This window comes from Megalops cyprinoides, chromosome 3, assembly GCF_013368585.1.
Source record: "Megalops cyprinoides isolate fMegCyp1 chromosome 3, fMegCyp1.pri, whole genome shotgun sequence".
NCBI classification, from domain to species: domain Eukaryota; kingdom Metazoa; phylum Chordata; class Actinopteri; order Elopiformes; family Megalopidae; genus Megalops; species Megalops cyprinoides.
Window position 1 is genome coordinate 46,491,856 of NC_050585.1, and position 26,628 is coordinate 46,518,483.

Below are 26,628 nucleotides of genomic sequence, written 5' to 3' on the forward strand. Positions count from 1 at the left end.
TATGATAGGAAAGCTGGAGAGGCACAATACAGCCATTGTTCATTTTTAAGGGTTCTGAAATGATTGAGGTCTGATATTGGAGTTTCAAGAGGGAAAGAGTTAAAGTCACATTGGGTTCAGTTTCTTCCACAACTAAGATACTGAAAAATAATCATCCAGTTGTAATTCAGCACCCCAAACCCCAACACTTGAGTGCAATGCGCTCTTAATTTCTTTAAAAAAAAAATCAATTAAATAGACAAGGCTTTGGACAGTATGCAACACATTGTATTCTTATGTTTGTATCACTCAGACAGGACAGTCTAGTTTGAACCTCATTTATGAATCATGCTCGAGATACAAGTGGCTCTTCACAATGAATATCTAATGCCAATTAGATTACAAACAGGATGTGGCTGTGCACAAGGTCTGGGTGAAAACTGTATGTATAATTTCTGCTGCATGACAAAACCGAAGCTCGGAGCAGTCCACACTTGGTCTTCCGACCAGATCCACAGGTTTAAAGGTCGTGGAGCTTAAATGAACACAGCACTTCTGTGCTGTTCATATTTCAGTCTATGTGAATTGCTGCCAATCACCTACCCATTTACTCAGAATAGGTGAATTCGGTAATGACTACCATGAGTCAAACCGCGGGAGTTCCTGCCTTTCTAATAACAGCCTTTTTATCCACTCAACTCTACCTACATTTATCTTAGAGTCATTTTTACTGTAAATCTTAGCCTCAAATGTTCCTTTCATGTTTTCTGTCGTGTCGGCCGCCTGCGAGCACACCACTTTGATATATTCTGAACTCGCCCGCCTTCGTTACACATACACCCCAGGGTTCCCCCGAGATGAGAGCGAACACGGTTCTGTTATGACATGTTCATCTCATGTCACAACATACCGCTTCACAACAAACCAGATTTGCAACATCAGTTCAAGCGGATGGATTTATGCAGGAGCGCAAAACGTGATCAGCAGTAACTCAGGCGCAACGAACTTGCTCTCAAAGACAGAAAGCAAGGATAAAGGGCGCTGGTGCATAGGCTACGTAGGCATGCAAGTCTTTACACTTTAGATTGATTAACTGTTATTGCGTAAAGAACCGAGCAATTTTAATATAGTTAACGACTACATCATGCTTGTGTAAATTTTAAATAATATCTGATCACACGATCTTGAGCAAGCAGTTCGAATCGTGATTGAAGCACGAGTGATTGATATATGGCACGGTATTACAAACGGTTAAAAAAGGAGGAGTCAAGTTACTGAGATCACAACTCCAGTCTCACTAGACACACGACCAGGCGACCAGCTCCTGATCACCGCACTGTGTTTTTTTTTTCCCGAAAGACGCAGATCGAGGAATTTGAGTTGAAGTTCGCGCACAACCGGGAGCGGAACGTGAGCGGGCTGATCGCGCCGCGTGTCAGTGGGATGCGATGGTCTCGCGCGCGTGGAAGGAAAAACAAACAGGCGTGACAGCGATTGCGCTCGGCGTGATGAATATACATCCGAAGTGTCAAGGCAGTGCCGGGTTCAGACGATCGGACTGAGACGCCGGGTGGAGGTTCTGACGGACCCTCAAGGGAAACCGAGCGCCGTGTAAACAGACACCCCGAGCGGTGAATGGGGAGGGCAACGATTTCACTACCTGGGCAGCAATGAGAGGAGCCACAGGTTTTCTTCGGACGGCGTTGGGATACGCGTGGAATTAAAAAGGTAGCTCATCGTTTGTTTTTCGGGCTGATGTGGAGATTATTATCATTTAACGTTAGGCGAATTATTATGATTTGTAATGTTAGCAGACTGGGGGTAGTCAGGAGGCTTGGCTGCTTTATACTGCACGTCTTATGTCGTGATCGATAGCTTTAATGCTAAGCGTTATGTATGTTTCGAAACGCTGCTGAAGCAAGTTGCCGTGCGTGGTCGACGCTGGCATTTTAAAATGGTAGCTTTAGGTAGATTATATGTAGCAAGTGTATCGCACTCACAGTAACCACAGGTAGCTAGCTGTGAACAACAGCAATAGCCTCAAATATTACAACGATGTAACCGTGGAGCCACCGGTTACTCTTCATGGCTTAGCTATTACATTGCTTTTTGTGGAGAATATACCCGTACTTGCGTAAGTGAGAACACTCATTCTGCTAAAAGAATAATGGCAAGAATATCAATATAAAGGAGGTTATTATTTTTGCAATTTCTCCACAACTAATAGGCTACATAACCCATTATGAGCGTTTGCCCAGATATTCATATATTTTAAAGCATGATCGCGACATTTTACTAGATAATAATAATAATAATAATAATAATAAACAACAACAACAAAAACAACAATAATAATAATAATAATAGATGTCATTCCAACTCTTACCAAATGTCAGCTCATTTATCTAAAAGATTTTGGTAAATATATTTGACAGTTCGTTAGTCTGTGATCACAAATGTTAATCTGTGAAATGTTTGTGTGTCCCTGGTGAGATTTCCTTGATATAATGTATTTCATTTAGACACAGTGGATATACTTGTAATTAGCAGTCAGGAGCAAAGCGCCACAGTTTACGTCTGGTGATAATCATCTGATTGATTTCCTGAAGGTGCGTGATCTTACTGAATGATGAGACCACAGCTAGCCCGTGGGCATTACTTCTTTCCCTCAGTTTCCTTTTAGATGTTCAAAATACCCTTTGTGAAAAGCAATATGAACAGGGCCTCATTCAGAAGCTGGAAACCACAAAGTCTACTGTGCATATTATTACATGGAGAGGGTTCATGGAGAAGTTTCCTAAAAGCTCTTTGACTTTAATAGAATGTGATGAATGCTCTTATCAAAATCCCCCAGTAGCTTAAGAGAAGGGCTGTGGCTGTGGACTGATATGGCACCGTTCAACTTTATTACAAGCAGTTTCAAAGTGCAGCATTACCCATCATGCTACGGGGGGAGAGAGGCGATAGCGGCTAAGTGTTTGAGTGGCGGAAGGATCAGAGGCTCTCAAAGTGTCCTGGTGCGAAAGTTCCCAAACGGTCTGTTCAGAGACGCACAAAAGCTTTGGCTCTCTTCAGCCTCTTCGGTGTTTGAGTGTTGAATCATCTGCGATCCAGGTGAATAGACCGGTGGAACAGAGCCACAGCTAGTTAAAAAAAAAAAGGAATGCGAAGATAAAATCTCCTCTCCATCAGCAGTATTTTATTTTGAAAGGTCATAGAGATTAGCATCTCGTCCTTAAGGGGCTGTTGCTGGCACCATTATTGAGGCAGGACTGCGGAGCAAAGGCCTGGGCTAAATTATGTTTACTTTCAGCATGATTCACAAGTGAGCGAAAGCGCATTACTTTAGCCCACAGACTTTGCAGCTGGTCTGGAACAGTGTAACGATGAAAATGTGTTTTATTTGGTGGGAGAGAAGCACCAAGAACAAAAGCTGTGCTTTGTGGTGAGTTCTCAATATTAGATCTTCAGAACGGAGCGATCAATATTCTAGAGAGACGTCTGTAACATGCAAACCGTGAGCAGAGCATCTGAAGGAGATTGACGTTAATCACTCCGCTTCAACACAACAATGGATGTAAAGTGGGATATGATATCACTATGAAGTATATTAATTTGCACTCTCTGGGATACTTTGGCCTTCAAACCATATAATAGTCAGGATTTTTGTTCCTAATTAAGAACATGTAGTACTGGGATCTTTCTCTGATGTGTGAAACTGATACATACCCCCCAAGGTAATTATTGTGCTTGAACAGCTGAGATGAGTTATGAGAAAGACCTTGCCATGTTTGAGTATCGTGGTGACTGTTTTGAAAATATTGCCTGTTCATAACCAATATGAATCCCGTCCTCCTCCTCCTCCCTCTCTCTGCTAAGCAGTGTGTGGCCTGGTTTCCTCGGGAGATCTGAAGCCGCAGAACCGATCGGTCGGGAAATCAGCTCACCGGAGGGGAGAGAGACCCACAAGCTTTTTTCGTGGACTTGTGGCACCAGCTGCCACCATCTGAGGGTCTTCCCAGCCAAATTCGCACCGGACACGTGCGGATCCCTCCCGCGCCCCCTCAGAGAGCACACGGGTCCTTCTCTTCAGCTGCCTTCCGCTTGACTGCCCGACAGGAGTGTGACTATGGTGCGCCGAACAAGAGGAATGTAGAAGATAACCTTTTTTTTATGCCCCTCTAATGCAGGAAGAGCTGAACGACCATTGACCAGCAAGCAGGAAGGGTCAGTCAAAACAGAGCTGGCCAGCCCTCAGAGACATTGTGTGTATGGGCGGCAAGCGTAGGGATATTTGAGAGACCTTGTTATCTTGAAGGCGAGAGGACCGCGTGCTGTTTTTAGCCAGCCCGGGAGCTCCTGTCCCGTTTCCTCGATGTGGCGTTGAGGACGAGCGGGGCGGGGCAGCATGGTGATGTCACAGGGCACCTACACCTTCCTGGCGTGCTTCGCGGGCTTCTGGCTGGTGTGGGCGCTGATCGTCATGCTCTGCTGCTTCTGCAGCTTCGTACAGCGCCGGCTGAAGCGGCGGCGGGAGGAGAGGCTGCGCGACCGCTGCCTCCGCACCCTCGAAATGGAGCCCCTGGAGTACGGGGGCTACCCGCCGAGGGATCCGCCCCACGGCCTGCCCCCTCCTCACCCGCACCCGCAGGGCCCGCACGCCCTCCCCCCTCCCAGCAACTGGGCCGGCCCCCAAGGTACGCCCCGCCGCCGACCCCTCCCCGAAAACCTCTGCCGGTGGTTCACGCTTCCTGCCGCTCTTGTCGAAGTGCACTCCTTATTTTCTCCCGTTTCCTCTCCATTTGTGGTAAAAATGTCACGTAGTCTATTACGAGAGCCGGACACGTCCGAAGCACAGTTCTGATCGCTGAATTCGCCTTCTAAGACGCGGTTCGGCTACAGGGGTGAGCTCGACGGGCCTTCTGTTTTTTTCGGTGGCGCGTTTGCACGGGTGCATGAACGGTACAGAGAGTTCTGGGCCGCGTCTCGTCATGTATGAGGAATATAATGGCATTGAGAAGCGTGGGCGGTTCGTGGGTAGGGAAGTGGCAGAGAGGCTAGCGCAAGCCTGTGGTATCCTGGCAGCTCGGCGGAGAGGGGAGGGGCCAGAGCGCTCAGGGGGGAGTCTGACACTGCCAGCAAGCTCCACTCCTACGCAGGCAGAGGAGGAGAGGGGAGGGGGAGGGGGAGGAGCGTGCAGGCTTCCCTCATGTAGAGGCCATATATGGAGCTGAATAAGTTATATACCCATATGGATATACCTATCCTTTATATATATTGTTTAACAAATACTTGTTTATAGATGGTCAGAGTGTAAAAAATGTTGCAATACATGCTATTATGGCTGCCTGCATGGCAGAATGTATACACAGTCTATCTATAGTGTGCGTGCGCGTGCATGTGTGTGTGTGTGTGTGTGTGTGTGTGTGTGTAAACTATACACATAGAAAAAGGAAAATACTTGATATATGATGGATTATAATGTAGTCGGCTCTGTAAGTGGCTCTCTTATTAATTTGGCAAGAGCACCCATCAAATCAATAACAATAAGACGAATAATATATAAACATCACATAGAAAAACACGTTGACCTACGGTGCAGATGTATTCCTGTATGTCCTTTTCAGTGTGAGGTTGAGAGGGTTATTTGCTGGTGAGGGCCACGTGCTGGAAGCGGTCCATCAGCTCGCAGCTGTTGCTTCTCTGTCAGGGGCTGTCCTTGAGCGGTGTCAGCGGTGGGGCCACGGCGCGGTCCCTGGGGACACGGCACCGCCCTCCACATGTCCCCCATCACCTCCCCGAAAACCTCCACGCCGCTGTACACCTCTCACACAAATGTGGTGCAGGTTTAGACCTGCTTTCCCATACCCAGGGCTGTGGAATCCCCTTCTCATAAAGTGCATGTCAAAGCAGAGGTTTTTAAAGGAGATATGTAAATATGTAAAGTAATAAAATATGTAATTATTTAAACGTAAATGTGTATATATACATACACATATATGTACATATGTATTTGTATCTATACACATATAAATTTTCTGTGTGTGTGTGTGTGTGTGTGTGTGTGTGTAAATGTCAGATGCAGATGTGACATATTTTACTCTACACAAACTGCAGCTGCTCTCGGCTCAGGTTCTTTCCAATAGCAGGAGAGAGGGAGGCCGTCAGGAAGTGATTTCGTGGTGTGAACGTCATCCTCGCATGATTTTCCGTGATACAGTAAATTAAACTGTATCACCAGTATACTTTATGGCTTTACTGTTATTATCACTGTTGCAGATAACGTCTGTGTGTGTGCAGATTTGCATCACAGGATGTTTATGGTTTATTACTGCTTAGGATGGCCACTCCCTCTGAAACAACACGCTGTTAAGCTATTAAATTAATTTAAATTGTTTTCACCCATTTCAAGATTGTGAAAAGCTGATGTTTCTTATCAGTTTTCCTGTCTGTTCCCACTGAACAGACTTATCTTGTTTCTGCTTGAATTTTTCTGCAGATAAATTGTTCTTTAAGGTTTTTTTATGTTTTTTTTTTCCTTTCAACCACAGCTTGTTTGGAGACTTCACAATTTTCAGTATACAATTACTGGAGATTGAATTTCTTAATCCAGCACAGTATTACACTGTTTGTGAGGTTTGTGTACGTGTAAGAAGGACTGAATTGTTGCCACCAATCCTTCAGCAAAAGATCATCAATATTAGTAATATCTCACCACCCTCTGTAGGCACATAGTGTGTTGAGACTGAGTGGGAGGCACTTGGTCATGTACTGGAAAACTCAAGTCAGGCGACTCACCTCCTGCAAATTAGCAGAAAGAGCAAGGCAGCATTAAACCTCAGTGAAGCCAGGCAACAGGAAGAGAGGTCAGCTCGGTAGGAGCAATTAAGGTTTTTATCTCGGTATCAGATAGCTAGTTGTGATCAGAGTGTATAAAATATGTGGTCCTAACCCACAACCCAGTGGGACAGCTGCCATTTTGCTTTCCTTTTTGTAGCAGAAAGGTCCTGGTTCAGATTCTCTTTGCCAGGTTAGGAATGCATATTGAAGGCCCAGTGAATCAGGGGGCTATGTTTGGTATATTTTGCCTTTTTTTCCTCATTTACATGATACATATTGACCATTGACAGAACCTGTGTTAACTGGTAGTTTTCCATGTTCCCCTCAGAAGCAGATGTTTTCGGGAAGCCCCCTTGTTACGAGGAAGCTGTGTTGATGGAGGACCCTCCGCCGCCATACAGCGAGGTGCTCGCGGACACCAGGGGCGGGACCTACACCAAGCCTGCGTCCGGGACATCCCGGAAACAGCAGGACTCGAAGACGAGCAAGACGGCCCAGGATTGCACGTTCCTGGAGCGGCCCTACTCCTCCCTCATCCACCTCCCCGTGGAGGAGCACTGGGACTCCCTGGGCCGCCTGCTCTCCACCATGGACCTGAACCGCCACAACCTCCCCGTCGACCCGCAGGCCTCCGCCCTCGCGGCCGTGCCCAGGGAGGGCAGGACGAACTCCGAGCTGGGGCTGGGCCGGCTGCAGCTGGATCAGACCTGCGCCCTCCCGACCGCCTTCCCCCTTTTCGGCAGGAGCACAGCCGTGTGAGCTTCCTCTTCTGAGATTCGTCACCTGCTCTTGCAGGCAGAGGGGGTCACGTGGCTTTGGGTGGCGATGGAAGCGGGCTTTTGTTTGCGGGGTGTGAGGTGCAGGGGCAGGAGGCCTCTTTGTTCAGCGCTCGTCGGGCTGCCCTTGATGAAGATGCCGATCGCCGCCCTCCCTCTCTTCTCTCCTCTCCGGCATCCCCGCCTGACGTGGAGAAGCCATTATGTGTCGGTCTGCTGTTGCCATGGCTCCAGGAACATATGGGCTGTCTGCGGCCTATCAAATTACAGGCATACAACCTTCTTCCTTCTAATATGTTATAATGTTTTTTTTGTCTGATATAAATATGAATAAAATTGCAATCCTGTCTTTGTAAATTGTAGTTACAGCGAAAACAAAATTAAAATAAAGTGAAATATTCAATTATCTTCAATAGCAATTACTTCAGGCATCTCGACTGTACAGATGCACCGTGTTGAACGGCATGTGGAACTGCGAAACAGTATTATTTTTTCTGTTTGGATAAATATGTTATTATAAAACTGAATGGGAGTTTATGCTCCTGTTGAGAGCTTTAAATTTTTTCCCCATGTAAAAGCTTGTCTGCAGAGTAATTGCCTGCTCTTCAAGAGGGTGTTGCGGAGCTACCGAAGAATAACAATTCGATGCTGCGCTTACTGTCTGTGCGTTCTGAATAGCCCTGGTAGGAGCTTTTAATTCATTAGCCCTATCCAGTACAGAGGAGTGGAGGGCGGCTTCTGCCATGAATAAGTTCCTCCTGTCATTAGATTTGCCATTCTTAAATTGCAGTGTTTAAATAATGCATAGGCTTTTTTCTCCCCCAGCTGTAAATGAGTGCCCTGTATCGTTTATCAGGGAACCTCGGTCTGGGGAGACCGCAGAATGCAGATCAGATGTTTCCTCCTCCCTTACGAGTCGGTGAACTGGTAGCCATCTTTCTCAGCAGCGCATATGCCCCGTGATAGGCTGTTTGCAGCACGGCTCTAGTGTGGCACACACCCAATAAGGTCGCGCAATCATAGAGAACTGAGTTTCCTACGGTCAACGTTCAAGTCAACATTCTTAGCCACAGCCACTTAAATTTGGCGGAAATATAAAACAGTTGGGTTGTATGGGTCTTCTTTCCTTTTTGATTTGGAGGCATAGGCAGTCAAGTTCTTTTTCCATTCGTGTCTCAGTTCTCATGTCCTCAGATGGACCTCTCTACCTCGTGACATCTATAAACTGCTCTTGGTGTATGAATAATGCATTCAACGCATTTTTAAGAGCCATTGAGAAAGCTTTCAAAAGACATTAACATGTCCATGAAATAAGTCATTTTCCATCTTTGTCTGTCATTTTATTTCTAAGAAAATAAAACCTTATTACAACAAAAAGTCATAACCTCACCAAATGTTGAATTTGCATGAAATAACATGCCACATTATCTGCTGCTGGCAAAGACAAGGGGCTTGATCAGAGAACCTGAGTGCACTCCACTCGAGAAGAAGAGATTTTTTCATCATAAATCATGAAAAAGAGAGACATATCCATTTTATTTCTCATTTCACAAAGACCCTGCTGATGGGCTGTGTGTTTTTGGTTTTCATGGAACCGCAGCCTTTGTGGATGTGCAGTGTGTGTGGGGCCTGGTTTGGACCGGTTTGGCCTGGTTTGGACTGGGACTCATTTCGCCATTTCAGGGGGCTGAGTGGGGTTCTGTGTCACCCTTACTCTTTACCTCAGCTGAACAATTTGATTGATTGTCCACGTTTATCTCTTTATCTGGCGAACCCTTGCTGAAGAGCAGTCGCTCCCTTTGAGAGGCGGAGCTGCTTCACATTTAAACAATATTAGTCCTGAGCCCCAGTAAAAGTTCCACTTCTGCGGAACATTAATGAGGCGATCGGGAACATGCAGTACCTGTTTTCAGCAGAAAACTCTCATCCATCTCAAGGACGTTCCTTCTCAGGGAACGATAATGGGCTTTTCTTTAGCCCGGAATGGCAACCCAAGCAGTTTCATTGGAAACGGCACATTTATCCTGGCTGTGCGTGTGTTAAGCATAGCCTGGTGTATTTTTATATGCTCTCGCAGAAGACTCACTCGCCTTGCGGCCATGTGGAACTGAGTTGGTCCATTTAGCTCATTTTAGATGAAAATTATTTTTGTAAAAAAGAAAAAGGGGGAATTATATGAAAATGCATCCAGACAATCATAGGTGTTGGAACAGGAAGCTGGAGGTTGATGTTTGGCAGTGTGTCCGTTTCAAAATGTTCTTTCAGTTTATTCATTCGGGCTCTGTCAGTATTCATAGCTTGGATTGTTATATTGCTCTAATTCATAGTATGAAGAAAACTTAAGGTGCTATACTTACCTTTCTATCCACTGTTTCAGATGAGTGTAAGCCAGTCATTGAAGCACGGGTTCAGCTGTATTGCTGCCCAGCAGAATGAATATTTATAACTGAAGGTGCTGCTGTTGGCCTTTTCTGAATGATGCAATATATTCAAGGTGAGCGGCGGGGAGAGTGATTATTATTCATGCCATTATTCGTACCATCCCTGATCTTTTAATGAATTCTCTTTGCTGTAATCACAGGCAATCACGCCTCGGATGTTTTGTGTTGCGTTGGGCTTTTTTTCCCCTCTCCATTCGTGTGGCCTTTTCCATTTGTTCGCTTACATTGGTTAGCAGTTGAGTAACAGTGAAAGACAGTGCTTCCAGCCTCTTGTATGCTGCCAGTGTACGCACGTCGCTAGGCAACCCGGTGACAGCCATCTGAAACTGTTTACCTGGAGTGCGGGCTGTTGACCTTTCTGCTGAATGTTTCAAAATGTGTTGGAGGAGGGTAGCGGGAAAGGGGTTTGTCGTTTTTTTTTTTTTTTGTTATTCACACCATCACTTATGTTTTAATGATTTCCTTTTCAGAGCTTTAATGGAAAAAACACGCGCTCGTAAGCGGCCGACAGGGCCACCGCGGCATTGCGGATCTGTTGGCTGATCTGTTGGCTGACAAGCCTGGCTGCAAACTAGCAGGTCTGTCCGAAGCGACCGTCTCGTCCGCGGGTGTGACATCTCGTGAATTTCGGAGAAAGTAATGCTCAGTTAAATAAACAAGACGCGTTGCCCCAAACCGAATTTCACACATGATTTCATTGGTAGTGACAACTGCCTTAACCCATAGCGCTAACAACGGTTTCGTGAGGTGCTTTTATCAGACGCGCACAAAATAGAGGGACATCCCATTCGTGGATGGCACGGCTCAAATGAAGTCTCTTTGAGGACAGAGCTGCCTGTAGCATCTGAAGCCAGCACCTTCTGGGTCTAACCATTGTGTTTGGAATACACAGAAGATGTTACGTAGCATTCGGAGTGTTCCATCACTCTGCACATGAGACGATGCAAGTAAACTGCCTTCATTACACAAATAGACATGCTGCGGTGAATCACTGCAGCATTCAGGCCAGAAGCGTTTGTGAAAACGGTCTTGCTCCGCCGTGCGGCTTTTACCTGCCCGACGGCACACACAATGAAGGCACAATGAACGGGGCGGACGCGTGATGTGCTGTGTAACAGAGTGCACTGCATGAATGCAGTACTGAAGAAGCGTGCCACATCATGTCCTCTGTCTGCTCAGTGGCCATTCATGAGAACTGAGACAACAGCTGTCTCATTGTTACGTACAGAATACTGAGGTACCGTTAGCCATTCATCACACGTGCCAATGTGTCTTCAATAAAAAAAAAAAAAAAAGATGAGAAAGTGGTTGTGGTGGTGTTGTTTGGTTGTGATGTTCCATTGTTTCATCAGCCTTATCGTTCTCATATCTGCCTGTGTTTTTACTTTTTCCCCTGTTTATGCAACTGGGCCATTTCCAATTCTGATTCAGAGGGCCCCTGTGTTGGAAATCTGACGGCTCATATGGCCAGCTTCTCTGGCGTGATGTGATCGGACGAGCAAGTATAGGCTGCCCCCTGTGAGACGTGCAGCAGTGCGCCCGCACCCAGGGGAAAGAAGTCAGGCTTCCACCGGCCGTTTGGAGGGTTTTTCAAAGTCTTTTATTAACATACATCAGCACTTAGCATGTCACAAAAAATCTTGTGCTTATTTCAAAAACAGCGCGTGAGAAGCGGACGGAGAGGTAAGAGATAGAAAGGTAATAGATAAAAAAAGTAAAAGAAAGACAGAAAATAAACCGCAAAAGCCTTGCTTTGGCGCGGGGGGGGGTCGTAATCTCCTAGCAGTGTTACAGGGAGGGGGCGTAACAGACACTACTGTGGAGTCTCAGGGTGAAGAGGAATACATTGAAATCATGTCATATGGTCCTCGGTTACAGTTAAAGATGCAGAATGCTCTCCTGTGAAGGGCTGGGTGACTCTATCAGAAGAAAACAAATCTGTCCCACAGGAAGAACAGCCTCCCAGCACAACCTCCATCTCTGATTAAAGAAACTACGCAATCGCACGCCACACCTCGATTATGCAATACAGGCCACATTTATATATAACAGTAGGATCAGCATTATAATTGTCGATACCATATTAGCGTCAGTAAAATCACGGTTATTTACACAGCTACACCACAAGAATAATTCTTATTGCTTGTTTGTCTGCTCAGAACTCGTCTGTGTAGAAATTCCTTGGTTTTGGAGTGAATACTGAGGTTTTTCACTACAGGACTGGAGTAAACACATCAGGAGACACCTCCTCCTTGAACCAAACAGAAGATGGAAGACAACCAAACTGACACGGGGAATTCGCTGTTCAACACTTGAAAAACATTTTTTTCCAACACTTTCCTCATTGTTAAGAACACCTTTCATATTTTCTTAGTTTACTGATTCATTAAATATTGAGGAGCAAGGACGTGAAGCTAAAATGCTTGTGCCTAAGAAAAATGGGTTTCATAACACGGAAAGGAAAAAAGGGAAATTAAATGCTATTTTTGTACACGTCTACTACAATCTAGCAGATCTGTGTCTCCCGGGCATTTGAAACTGTGAACTCTACCTTTGTTGTTATTGAGTTAATGAACCATAGTTTCATGGTTCTGGGGAGCTCTTCCATTGGGAGGGTTGAGGGTACATGTCCCTATGAGTGGTTTGTTGAAACGCAGACACAAATTGCTCACTGATCACAAGACATAATATGACTTCAAATGTGTGGACCCACTAGGACCTGTTTAAATCTGCTAAGATCAGTTCTGGTCTTACTCATTGGTTCACTACTTGATTGTAACACTATTACCACTGTTCAAAGACCCTCTATATACCGAATCATATACAAATTTAATAGGTAGACAAAATATACACATCCTTTTTTATATCCCTACCCACTACTGTCTGTCTCCCTGTCCGCCGAGTATGCTAATGTAAGAATGAGGATGTTAGAACATTACACACTTCGTGATGAATTGGCACAATGCTATAAAGAGTCTTTCTTTGTCAGATTTCCTCTGGGTTTCTTTTAGTGCATTATTCACAGAGACTGGCAAGCGTTCATAGGTGCCCCGCGTTTCCCCTCCCTGATTGACCGCAACCGCGCCCTATCCACCCACTCTCTGGAACCCCCCCCCCACTTTGAAGAACAGCAGTGGGGTTTAAGGCCTCAGGCCAAAACTCTACATCAAAGGCAAGATTAAACTAGGCATCACTCCATTTTTATCCCTACACTAAGAATAGAGGGGAAGTGTGTTGTCGGCCTCATGGGGGGAGGGAGATAGGCTAAAGCTATGAAAGAAGCCACTGTGGAGCAAAGGACTCTGGGAGTAATGTGCATCACAGAAAGGGATCTGAACTATTCAAACCAAAAGTGGATGTTCCTTGTACCTGCCTGGTACAGGAAAGCTTTGTCTGCTCTATAAAACACACCAGCACATTGTATATGAAAGACTCCCTCTCCTATACTGAACACTGCATAGCAAAAAAAAAAAAAAAAAAAATTATAATAATAATAAAAAAAAGCCATCAGGAGCTTTAACGCATCTGCATCTTTAACAATAACCCAAATCCTTTCAGTGACTAACCTCTCTTTTTTTATATTTTACAGAACTTGTTTTAATGCAAGACTTATTATTACATTATTAGTTTCTTGAAAGAGGAGTTGGTTCCGCCTCCCTCCATCCCTCTGTCCACTAGTCGTCGTCCTCCATCACGGGGTCCGTGTCCCAGCATGTGATGTCAATCTCTTTAGGGGGAGGCAACAGAGGTATCAGGCTGTTCACTGGGGTTGGGGCTTCGGACAACCAATCAACACCATGTCTGCCATTTTCACATAGGCATTTCTGTTGTATACATTACATACACATACAGCCTGCCCCAGCGTTGCGTACAATGCATATTCTTTTCCACATATGTCATATTTTAGAAGTCTGTATTTTAACTGTCATATGAATGCCCTGTACTGTGTCTCCACTCTGTAAGGCTTGGTCAGGAAAGGGGAGGTTTTCATGAGACAGGTTATTTCCAATCACCCATCTTCACTTACCTGGTGGCTTGTTGTAGAACACTGGTGATGGGGTCACTTTAGCAGAGCACTCTTCTGATTGGGCGAACTCCTCCTCCTGTGATTGGCTGAAGTAGCCCTCACTTGCCTGGGCAGACAGACAGGAGAAGCATCCATAAACACACCGCATCCTATATTACATAAGTGTGGTTGTGCTTTCCCCTCACAGTCTTGCAATGGTGGTGCAGAGAGCTCAGAGTGAGAAACTAGGCTGTACCTGTTTCTCTGTCGCTCTGACAGAGAGAGTTTGTCACATTTCAGGTGCACAGTCTACCTCCCACTCTTTGCTGAACAACCAATGAACACTAATGCCGCCGTTTTTGTCACTGACTATCCCACTGCATTGACTGCCATCTAGTGGCAGAAGAAGTCACACACACCCTTTCTATAAAAATCCCACTACAGCTATTCAGTAGTGGACAGAACTGGTAGTGTAAGGCCTTTTCTTTTCAATTACTGTCCATAAAGACAGTCGTAAGAGGTGTATGAATGCTACAGCAGGGAAGTGAAGCGTTGACTGTGTTTACCTGGGTGCCATGCCTCACCTGGGTCCCTTCTTTGAGCAGCATCTCGCCGTTGGTCATGAGCAGCTGACCGTCGTCCAGGTCCTGGCTGCCGGAGCCCGAGGCGTGTTGCAGGGCATGCTGGTAGCTGAGGGTCATCTGGGGGCCGGAGGCGTCGGGGGGTTCCGGCAGCTCGTCGAAGCTGAGCAGGGGCTGGGGGAGGGCGGGGGCCGCGCCCGCCGTGGAGGGCTCAGGGGAGTCGCCCATCAGGTCCACCAGGTGGGCCGTCTGCAGAGGGGCTGTCCCGGCCGGGGGGCCCGACGTCTCCCACAGGTCCAGCTGGCTGTCCGCCTCCTGCTGGAAGGGGTGGTCCGAAGGGGAGGCGTTCGTCACCCGGGCCTGGGGGGCCACGCTCTGGGTGGGCTTGGACTGGGCTGACTCTTGCACGGGGGCTCTCTGTTCTGACTCGGGGGCTGTTGATCAGGGCACATTACATTACACGACATTACGTTATAGACGCTCTTATCCAGAGCAACTTCCAGCACAACAGAACACAAGTGTATCCATTCAAGTTAAGGCATAGGCACAGAAAGTGTGTCTGTTAAGACCGCCCATAACAAGTGGATGGCAGCAGTAAGAACCCTCCCTTCCCAATGTCAATTAAAAGACTAAACCTGCAGATCACAAACCCTGAACGACTGCATTAATGTGTTTATTCAGCTGCTGCCTCACATAAATGTCCTCTATAAGGCCTTCATTACATCTGTGCACCAGCAGACCTGACATCAATCACCATCAAAATAAGCCATCACGGCAACATCCTGGGCCTCCACTGCAATCACACTGTGATTTTTTTATCACAGCCCTAACAGTGAGAAGGAGATTGCAGCAAGTATTAAAAAGCAATAACTTGCAAAATGCATCTATTTCTTCAGTGGACAGAGTGTTCAGTCTTCCGGCTAAACTCTGTCTGTGATAGGGATACAAACCCACCGGAGTGTAAAAGGTATTTCAAAAGTGAGGTCTGATGTGAAATTACACCACAGGGTCTTCGAATACAAGGTAGGGCATGGCCTTGAGAAAGGTGAATAACCTGAATGACTCAAGTAAATATCTGACTGTGTGAATAGACAATATGTAAAATGTAAGTTATGCAAACACCTGAGGATAAGGGTGTGTGCTGAGTAAACTGACAAAGCAATAACGTACCCGCTGCTTTGTGTACACAGTAATGTACTGATGTTCAGAAGCAAGGTGGCTTGCAATGTCAAACATTACTTTTCTTCAAAGCATGCCAGGGTTAGAACCACAGGGCTGTCACGCCTATAATATCAGGGCTGAGATTCTTGGGGAAGATTACGGTATGAACTCGGATTGCTCTTTCTGGAGACGGGCAACGATGTGTTCTGTTTATCATTCCCTTTTCTCCTCGCCCTGTTTTCGCCTCGATTCACGCCACCGTGAAGCAATCACCATTTCCTCTTTCAGCTGTCATTACCGCGGGGGCCGCACGGACCAGGGCTCAAAGCCTAGTGATCTGTGAAGGCAAATTAAGCCTGAGCAAACAACTGAGGCCCGGGCCCTGTCAGAGCTGCATGTTTACATTCAGAGAGATGAACTGGAGAGCTGGCCAGTCCCAGTGACTTATTAACAAGCCTGCTGCCATCAGCTCACACCCCCCCCACACATATTTAGTTACATCATTCCCTGTTGTCCTGCACTGGCTTATTAATAAGTCTTTTTTAGCCTCTTTGTGGAGAGTTTCCACCAGGGGGCTCTCTGTACTCTGTACTGTATCGGGCCTCTGTATCGTATCAGGCTTTGGTCTTGTTGGCCTGTCTTCTGTGATAGGCAAACAGCCGTTTTTGTCGTATTTGTAAGGCACAGCAACTGAGCTCAGCTTTCCACAGGAGGTTTAGATAGAAGGCACAGCAGTTGCTCTACAAACCCTTCCTGGGCTGTGTGCGGAGGTGGCTTTGAGGTTGCTTGCAACACGAAAACAGAAAGTACTCTCTCTTGATCAGTCTAAAAGATAGTATCAAACAGACTGCACCTGGGTCATTCGCAACAGTGCGGCAACGTTCCTAGAAAATAGCCCAGAGGCATGGGGAGGTGGCCCTGACAGCGGGCAGGAAAGGGCCGGGGGCAGCAGGACAGCCTTACCCCACTCGTTCCTGCTGTCGTCCTCCTCCTGAATGGGTGTGGTGACAATTTTGGGGATGGGCGTGGGGGCAACAGCTGCCATGTTACGCCCTGAGATCCCATCAGCGATGTCATCTGGGATTCCAAAAAAAAAGAGCAAGCACGCCGTTTTCAAGATTAAACACACACACGGACTCAGAGAGAAGTTAGAATGCTACACCACAAAAACCACCCCAGCAGAGACGATCAGAAACACTACAGCAGAGGCTGAATACTACAACATCCACTCAAGGGGCCTTGCCGGGCTCAGCGCTTGTTGGACGCAGTGTATTCTGCGACGTTTTGTTGCCGTAGCGTTTCTCCTCTGAGATAAGGTGGAAACGTTTCGAGCGATACACGACCACGACACTTCCTCCTCACGCCTGCAAGGGCACAAAGTGAAGTGAGAGAGCGTGCAGACACACAAACCCGAGCACCAATCATTCCTGGTGATGCAAAGCCCTCCCTGCAGCAGGCAAGTGTGTGAGCACTAACCTGTGAACTGCAAAGAAACCCATTAGGTGCATCACAGTGACAGTGACAATCCCAGCATGCCTGTTTTACTGTGACAAACACCAGTGTGGCCCAGGGCCTGCTCTCCCCAACACCCCTCTGGCATGCCCAGTGCAGTCCTCCAACACTGTACCAGCCAAGGACTGCTGTTTAAAATGCACAAATCTTTGAATCGCATTTAATAGCCCTCCATATTTGTTCACACCCCTGTCTAAATAGGAACAAAAAACATAAATGACAAAGAGGTACACACGATACATATCGACGTGTACTTGTTTTAATTTGGAATGCCCGGTTGTGTCATCGCTGAAACCCGCACCAACAGTCTGGGAGGGTGAGACAAACACATGGCTTCCTCAGAAACATGTGGTGTCAGCCACCACTTCTTTACACACCGCAGTCAGGCTTGCGCAGACATGAGTCAGAGGAGAACACTTCAAATGCAGTTTTATGCAGGCAGCATGTGGGCGCCAGACTGACCAGCAGGAGTAGCTAATGGGCTACAGGATGCCGCTGTGAGCTCCTGGTCATTGTTAGTGACACGGCTGGGGTTGAACCCAAGCTGCAGGGCACAGCCTTGCACTTTTACTGGCTGAACCACTCGGGAGCCTCCCTATAAAACCTTTTTTTTAACAATTTTTATCCAGGATAAGCAATAAAATTTTTTCTGGTTTATCCCGTTTTTGTTACTATTAAATTAGAAGTTTGACTAAATATGAAGGGAACTGTATATTTTGATAACAATAACTTCAGAGGAGACCAAAGGATTCCCAAACAGTCTGCTGTGACACAGACTGGATTGGAATCCCAAGATCTCAATGTAACAGTTGAGCCATCACCCTTTCACAGGGGTAAATACCAGAGAAGGACATGGGTGTGAAGAGAGCAAATCCAGAAGCTGACTAATTTATTCCACATCAAAACACAACAGTGGTTACCTCACAGGTTTCACACACTAAAGATTGGACAAACACATGAGAAAAAATATAACTCAGCAGTTCAGAGGTACTATCCGCACAACGACACTTCAGAAATGGCAATATATTTCACTGAGCACCAATGACCGATGGAGACACCACAAATCACAAGAGACAAGGAACGAGGAACTTTCTGATGGTGAATGACGAAACGCCGCAATAAATGGTTTTAGTTACAGCGAGCGCAAACAGCAGCGTCCACCTGGGGAAGGGTTCCCAGCTAAATGCAAATCTGTGAGAATACTCAGCCTGGAGGAGGTCACTGTGACCCCAAAAACTGCAGGAATCAGCACTTCCCCAATTACAAATCCTGAAGCAGGCCAGCCAGCATCTTTCAGAGAAGAGCAGCTGCCGGAGAAATACACTCTGACAGGCGACGTCAGACATAAAAGCATGAAGAAACTGCATGTGGCGGAACCCATCCCACGGAGCCGCTGGCTGCGTCCCTGATCACAAAACACATTAAAGTGAGGGCTCCGCGGCGCAGGGAACATACGCAGAACACAGGGCACATCACACAGGCCGGTGGGGGGGCGGTGGGCGGGGGTGTGTGCGGAGATCAAGGCCACACCACGCGTGACAGCACAGACACTCACGGGTCAGAGACACGGGGTGGCCGGCCCGCCGCGAGAAGCATGGGAATAAAGAGAAGTGCTTTATGGGAGATCACTAAGCGGGGTTCACAAGGGGGGGTGTTTTCTCTCTCTCTCTCTCTTTCTCTCTCTCTCTGTCTCTCTGAGCGCCAGGAGCCAGGGCTGGGGCGGGGGGGGGGCTGGGGGGGTGGTTATTCTCTCCTCCGTCTCTGAACGGGCCCCTGGGCCGGGCCCTCACTCTGTCTCTCCGGGCCGGAAATCGCCCGCCTCTGACACGCGCTCCCTCCTGTGTTTCGGGAAAAGGCGCACAGCCCCATGGGATACCGGTTAAATAAGATTTCACGCTGCAGATACAAAAACTGCTGAGAGGGTTGTGTATGGAAAGCACCAGAAACAGCATGTTAGTGAGTTAGTGTGGAGGTTCAGTATGACAGGAAAAAGAAGAGAGCTCTGGCGCCCCCCCATGGAGAGCCTGAATGTTACTCATAACCAGGCTCAACAGCAGCTGAAGTGGGAGAGGCTTTCATCCAGGCCTGCCATCAGAAAAATAGATGATGCTACTGCATCAGAAGGACTGATGAGGGCTGGGGTCGGGTAAATGCTGCCATCACAGAGAGGGTTCTAGTCCACATTTCTACCCGATAAGTTTCCAAAAAAGTCCAATTTAGCTACACCAACATCCAGGCCTCTTACTTCTCCTCTAAAATATTTTAGGGAGCTTTCTGAAATCCAAATTTAGCTGCAGCAGTTTGTGGGATGGCTTGAGGTCAAGGCTACAGGAAGGAGGGTGGTGGGGTGGGTTGGGGTGGAGGTGGTGGTGGGGGCTAAGTTTCGCTGTAGCAGTGGAAGACTATGCAAGGGGTTTGGCTACACTGCAGCACAGTGAAGCCGTTCTCTGCAGTTCACCCCTCCTGCCAGAAGGGGCAGTCCAGTACCTACCAGGTGTACCTGGCTGCTGTCGGACGTGGGGTTGGGAGGGCGACACCGGTGGGGTGCGAGTTGGGGGCAGGCTGGGCTCAGGAGGACTGCTGTGCTGCAGCTTGAAGAATGGGCTGTCCAAGCGGCCTGGGGGACAGAGGACAGAGCCCAGGACGCAACACACACACACACACACACACACGCACATACACACACAAACACACGCACACACACACACACACACACACACACACACAAAAACACACACGCACACACACACACACACACACACACACACACACAAACACACACACACACACACACACGCACACATACACACACACACATGCACACACACATACACAAACACACACAAACAAATACACACACACACACAAATGTGCACACATGGAGGATGTGAAAAGATGAGGAGAGACAGAGGCAGGAAATGAAAGAAACAGGCGGAGAGCCCGGGGGCGACAGGACGGCAGAGCCGGGATGAGAATCACAAAGTTTGAGGAGGAACAGTGAGAAACAGAGATGGTTGCATGGGAGTCCAGGAATCCATTAGTGTGAAGATCAGTGATGGAGAGAGTAGAAGCATCAAGGGGAAAATTAGAGGACAGCATAGGTGAAAAGGGGGCGAGTGAAGGGAGAGGGGAAGACAAATATGGACGCACAGCAAAGAGAGAAAAAGAGAGGAGAGAGAGAGGTCAGAGGAGTCTCGGAGACACCCTAAAGCACAGGCATAGCAGTTCTGCAGTGAACAAAGATCTCTGCGCATCTTTTTTCTCAAACCGTCTGTAACGTTTCAGGGGCAGGAGACAGGGGGTTAAAATGATCCTCGGACAATCAGATTTGCGGTCGGCCAATTTGTGGGAATGGTCTGTGGGCCTTGTTTGATATCGCAGTCACGGACACATAGGCGATCGCCATGGACACAGAAGCAGTTTGCTCACGAAATGGACGCTCACACAGGTTTCTCCACAATGTGCACACAACACAGACCCTGCCGAGACGCGCTCTGCAGGCGACCAGCAGAGTCCTCCGAGCCACAGCACTGCTGGGAAAGCGTCAGAATGGGCACAGTCCGCAGTCAGAGGAAGACTACATTTCCCAGCAGGCTCTGCGTGACGAGCTCTTCACCCTGGAAATGGCTGAATCAGGTTCAGTTCAATTTCCACACAGTGTTACGGGACACACCCTCAGCACTGTGCTCTCGCTGTTGTCTTGAAATTCTTCTGCTGTCTGAGGCCAGACCAAAAGTAGGCGTCGTCCCTCGAGATATCTGACCCAATCAGAGTGCACTTCCTCCATCCCCATGAGCCCAATCCCCTTCAGGAATTCCCAGCGGGGGACTCTGGATGGATTCTGATGCGTTCTGAGGCAGGAAAATCTTCCTCAAGCCTTTGACTGTTCATTATAAAAACATCTTCCGGGTGAACAGATGACTTACTAACCCACCACCCCACCCACCCACACACACACACACACACACACACACACACACACACACACACACACACACATACACACACACACCCTCGGGCTCTGCAGTCTTACCAGTCCTCTGGGTGGGCACAGGGGAGCTGTCCACTCCGCTGGCCACGGCACGCTCCTTCTGCTTGAAGAAATCCCTCGGGTTTTCCGAACGCTGGGCAATGATGGCCGCCGCCTCCTGTCAACACACATCCACACAGCCTGAGTCGCAGGCGGGCGCATGTACACACCCCCCCCCCACTCATTTCCACACACACCATCCCACCCACACACTCACTTCCACACCCCCCCCCCCCCCCCCTCACACACACACATACTCATTTCCACACACACTATCCCCCCCCACACACACTCATTTCCACACACACCATCCCCCCCACGCACTCACTTCCACACCCCCCCCCCCCACCACCACCACACACACACTCGTTTCCACACATACCATCCCCCCACACACTCACTTCCACACACACTCACTCAGCCCACATCCCACACACAGCCAGGTCCCTCTACCTCAGGAATATACTGAGCCAGATTTTTACACTTTTACACAAAACTATTACACTTTCAGCCACACACACACACACACACAACCTAATAAGTCCTACTTATTGTAAGGATGTCCATAAATAACACAACAGATGAGAGAGGTGTGTACTGATGGAGGTCTAGTACAGCACTCAAGTCACATGTTAACCCTGATCTACAAAAAAAGATCATATAATCTGAAAATTTATGCAAAACTAACTTGAAAGTACTGTAAAAGAAAAGATGGCGAGGTAATGCAGCTGATTCAGCAAAGCAGTGAATACACACACTCATGAGGCAGAACAAACATCAGGAAAAATAATAGCGCTGGCCAACCACAGTTTTGTAGACCTCCAACGCCCCCTTGTGGATGATCTCCAGAGTAACCCACCTCCACTTCTGACTCCCTTTTGTCCTGAGCACTGTCTTCACAGCTCTCCACTGTCTGCAGAGAGCGAGAGCATTACTTAACTTGCTTCCCTCTTTATTACCAACAGGGGGCACCAAAGAACATCTTTTCCACAATATGTGTGCCTTCAAATTAGATACTCTGGCACATGACTTTCTACAAATAGTACAGAACATGAAAAAAATTCCATCTGCCATTTTATGACATGTGAAAACTCCTAAGCAATAACATTTACTTCCTAATCTTTATCACACGTAACCTCTGCTTGTACATGTTCTTGGAAGAGATGCGTTGTTTTTAACCTAAGGGAAGTGAAAGTGCTTTAGCCTTTGTGCTGTTTGTTCAGTATGAGTTTTCCTTCTCATTTTTGGGACATGGTGAGGAAGCACAGATGTTTGATCATGCGCTTTGCATTTTCATGACATCTGATTAAAGAGCAGGCGGCGTTTAGCGATGAAGCACAATTAATGAGACACGTTCTGGATTGGATTAAGCAGTGTCATTGACCGTAAAACAGACATCAATACTTCATTAAACAGCTCATTGAAGTTCTCCTGACGGTAGCCGTGAGTTAAATCTCAGGCTCTCTCGTTCAAGGTCAGCAGTATCCCAACGCGACGGGGGGGTTCTCTTACAATGAGGGTCTGGTTTCTCGTCCTCTCTCTGGCCTCCTCTTCGTCCTGGAGCTTCTTCCTACATGGGGAAGGGGGGGGGGGGGGCACAAGGATAAAGGAGTGTCAGGTTACACCTGGGGGGTGGGGAGAGTGGGAGGACAGGGGGCGGGGAGTGGGGAGGGGTGGTCATGGGATGGCGCTAGGAAGGCTCCTGTCGAGCCCCCGGTTACCTGTGCTCCTCGATCTGTTGCTCCCTCTCGCGGTACCTCTTTTCCCTCTCCTCCTGCTCCTTGCGCTCCAGCTCCATCCGCTCCTCCTCGAACTTCTGCCGCTCCTCCGCCGCCTTCTTCCGCTCCTCCTCCTTGCGCATCTCCTCCTCGCGCTGACGACAGAGGGGGCGGGAGGGGGGGGTGTTGGGAAGTGTGGTACATACCATCATAAGACAGAAAATAGATGCACACATCTATCATAAGCCCATTTCTTCCTTCTCACAGGCCTCAGCTGTGACACTGGCACGCTGCAGCCCTGCCAGTTTTAAATGGCTGGAGCTCGGTTTATCATTACTGTTTGAGGTTTGCATTTGGGTCTTCTGCAGCCCTTTTTTTTAAAAAACTCATATCTCGCCGAGCAGCAGGAATGCAGATATCCGCACTCTCCGCGCTGTCCCGCCCACTCACCAAGCCTCCCCCTCATTAGTATGCGCCAGGGCCGCCGCGAAAGGTGCGGCCGGGACCGAAAGGGAATGCCGATAAGAAAACAGCCACGAACGGTCGGGACCGGCGCTTTTGAAGTCACTTTTCCGAGATAAGGCGGGATGAGCAATTGGGCTTTTTGAAGATCGCTCGCACTCGCGACGTGATCCCTGGGAAAAAAGAGCCATCTGGAGGCGAGGTGTGTACCTGTGGGCTGCCCCGCTGATCGCCATGCGACCGCCAGGTGTATGTGCGAACGAGCGGCGCGGTCTCTCTCCGCCAGCCGGGCAGAGCGGTCCCGCCGCAAAGGTGGGGTCTGGCTCCACAGCCACACAGGTGAACTTTGTGTTGAGTTGAACTCTGCCTCAAGTCATTTCGGAATAAAAGCGTCCGCCAAATAAATGTAAATGAAAATGTAAATGTAAATGTAAACGTGAATGAACCCCACCCAGGGACTGTGAGGGATGTTTGTTTCCCCCAATGCCATTCCAGCCCCAAGGGTTGTCTGACCCTCTCCGCCCGGACACTCCAAAAACCACTTAAACCAACACGCATGTGCTCTTATTCACAATGAAAGCCCTTGCACTCACAGCGTCTTGTGTGCAGACTTACCGCACCATTACCTCAGTCAGCTAAGGGCACGAATATTTTATCAGGGGGGCTGACGGAGCTGCTGTTGTCGTGACTCAGAGCAAACGGAAGTTGCACATCAGCACAGATTAAGGGTAGGGATGTAGGACTAGCTACTCGTAGGACCAAAGTGGAGCTCTGTGCTGTCTATAGGGCTCGCAGCAGGAGGGGAAGCTAAAGGCACAATGCCAGGAGTTTGATGCATCGAATGCCTTGAGACTCATGCAGAATGCTTGATGAGACAGGAGGAAGGTGCCCCTTACATTAGCTAATCACCGGCTCTAAAACTGAGCAAAAACATGCGTTTTGCTTGTAAATATACATATTTGGGACACAGCGCCTTTCACAGAGACCCTCCACAGTGATCTGGCGGTGCTCAGCCCATCCCCCATCCCACCCCCAAGCCCTTGCCCGGGTCACCTGCCCTTCACCGCCAACAGCCGGAATCAAATTTCTACCTTGGCTTGCTCCCAGAACTCCTCTCTATTGATTTTCTTCATTTCGATCTCCGCATTCGTCTTCTGGTAGCTGGTGCCCTGTCAGGGGGGAGGAAGGGAGACGCAATTAGTCACGGGGTCCCGGTGCCAGAACAGGGAGAGAGGTTTCTGTGGGGGGGGGGGGGGGGGGGAGGCTGTGACACTCTGAGACTGTGACGGCTCCTCAACACATCCTCACATTTATCTATACGTGTGTGATCTAGTGACTGATGTATGGTAGTACACTTGGCTGTCCTTGTCTAGTCAGATTGGGCAAATTAACTTGTGGTAGGGCTCGAACAGTGTTATGCTCACTCTCACTGGTCTAAGGGTGTTGTTAGCCTGGTCTGATACTGTTGCTCATTCAACTTGAATGGATACACTTCTGTTCTTTTGTGCTGGAAGTCACTCTGAATAAGAGTGTCCGCCAAATGAATGTAATGTAATGTGCATCTCCCTTCTATCTCGCCTTTTAGCGAATCTCAAACATCCCAAGGAACAGGGGTGGCTTGCTCAGTAATGTCAGGGCGTCTTGCCAGTTAATCCATACAGCCGAGCGGATGCGCAGATTAGAATTTAAATGACAAATGAGAAAGCAGGACCGGCTCAGGCTTGATAACGGCTGGCTGTTTGTGACGCCCTGCCGCACTGGATGTGTCGAAATCTCTCCCCAAAATCTCTGTATACATTAGTTAAAGCCCGCTTTTCCTTGGCTTGTGCTCATCTGTCTCAACTAACTGGCACCTCGGCAGGTTCAACCGAAACCTAGATCTTTCTCAAACTCCCAGCTCCCAAGCGTGATTTCAGATTCACTGGAAGCTGTTCAGAAGCACTGGATGGCAAGAGGAAGGATTCTGATTATATCAGAGCAGTATGCACCATTCTACATGCACAATGTACTTCATCAAAAATGGCTACTTTTTCAAAGGTTAAACTTAATAATGCCACTCAGAGCATGCACAGCCCCACAACCTGTCTTGCTGCCAATATCAATGTGATGGAGCAACTTTACAGCCAATTCAATTTAAGCTCTGCTCTACTAACCCTCCAGACAATCCCAAATACAGTACCAGTCAAAAGTTTGGACACACCTACTTATAGAAGAGTTCTTCTTTATTTTTACTATTGTCCACATAGAATGATAGTAAAGAGACCAAAACTACGGAATAACACAAATGGAATTATGCACCGACCAAAAAACAAGTGTTAAACAAACCAAAACTATCTTATATTTTAGATTTTTCAAAGTAGCCAAAAATATTAAGATTAAAAATGTTTTAGAAAGAAATTCATACATAGACATCAACTTACTTATATTTGTCTAACAGACAAATTTCAAGCATTTAAGCATAAATCTCGAGATCAAAATGTCTTTGAATGCATGTTTCCCATTATCTTAATCAGGTGTGTCTCAAGGCTGTACTTCTCCCACCAATCGCGTACCACATTCTCGCCGTGCTCCTCGTCTCTCATTCTCAGCCGGCTGAGGACCGGGCTGGCCACCGGAACCGTGCCATTGGTCAGCCGCTGCCCGATGGCGGAGGGCTCGATGTCCTCCGCGCTGCTGGCATTGATGATGACGTCAACTCCCTGCGGGGCAGAGTGGGGACGCAGTAAATTACCTCCTATTAAAGGCCATTCGAGAGAGCGCCCCTGCCGAAAGGCGACCGCTACTGTCCGCTGAGCACAAAATTTCCCCGGGCCCGGGTGGAATGTGTACCCACGGGGGGCGCTGCGTGGAGGAGCGTATGGCTGCACCCAGAGAGCTGTCATTAACACTGCAGCAGATACAGAGCGTTACAGAGAGGGGTCATTAACACTGCCGCAGACAGAGAGAGTTATAGAGAGGGGTCATTAACACTGCCGCAGATACAGAGCGTTACAGAGAGGGGTCATTAACACTGCGGCAGATACAGAGCGTTACAGAGAGGGGTCATTAACACTGCCGCAGACAGAGAGAGTTATAGAGAGGGGTCATTAACACTGCCGCAGATACAGAGCGTTACAGAGAGG

At 47.9% G+C, this 26,628-nt stretch overlaps 2 protein-coding genes across 7 annotated transcripts in view; one reads left to right on the forward strand and one right to left on the reverse strand.

Moving 5' to 3' along the window:
- Positions 1–955: 955 nt before the first annotated feature.
- LOC118775116 (proline-rich protein 7) lies at positions 956–8,019 on the forward strand. The gene is made up of 3 exons (XM_036524847.1): positions 956–1,707; positions 3,862–4,676; positions 7,148–8,019. Exons 2-3 carry the CDS (start codon positions 4,388–4,390, stop codon positions 7,576–7,578), a joined length of 720 nt encoding a protein of 239 aa, XP_036380740.1. The 5' UTR covers positions 956–1,707; positions 3,862–4,387; the 3' UTR covers positions 7,579–8,019.
- Positions 8,020–11,617: 3,598 nt separating this feature from the next.
- The window catches only part of dbn1 (drebrin 1), a 63,169-nt gene continuing 48,158 nt past the window's right edge, over positions 11,618–26,628 (reverse strand). For 2 of the 6 annotated variants that reach the window (XM_036523334.1, XM_036523329.1), the window contains exons 5-15: positions 26,059–26,205; positions 24,598–24,675; positions 23,048–23,199; positions 22,839–22,896; positions 22,186–22,239; positions 21,330–21,444; positions 19,788–19,913; positions 16,748–16,861; positions 14,627–15,057; positions 14,064–14,169; positions 11,618–13,763 (exon numbers count right to left, since the gene is read on the reverse strand). In XM_036523334.1, coding sequence (XP_036379227.1) covers positions 13,711–13,763; positions 14,064–14,169; positions 14,627–15,057; positions 16,748–16,861; positions 19,788–19,913; positions 21,330–21,444; positions 22,186–22,239; positions 22,839–22,896; positions 23,048–23,199; positions 24,598–24,675; positions 26,059–26,205 — 1,434 coding nt within the window. In that variant the 3' untranslated portion in view covers positions 11,618–13,710. The remainder of the gene's footprint in view (positions 13,764–14,063; positions 14,170–14,626; positions 15,058–16,747; positions 16,862–19,787; positions 19,914–21,329; positions 21,445–22,185; positions 22,240–22,838; positions 22,897–23,047; positions 23,200–24,597; positions 24,676–26,058; positions 26,206–26,628) is intronic. The other 4 variants (XM_036523330.1, XM_036523332.1, XM_036523331.1 and 1 more) reach the window with 4 other exon arrangements.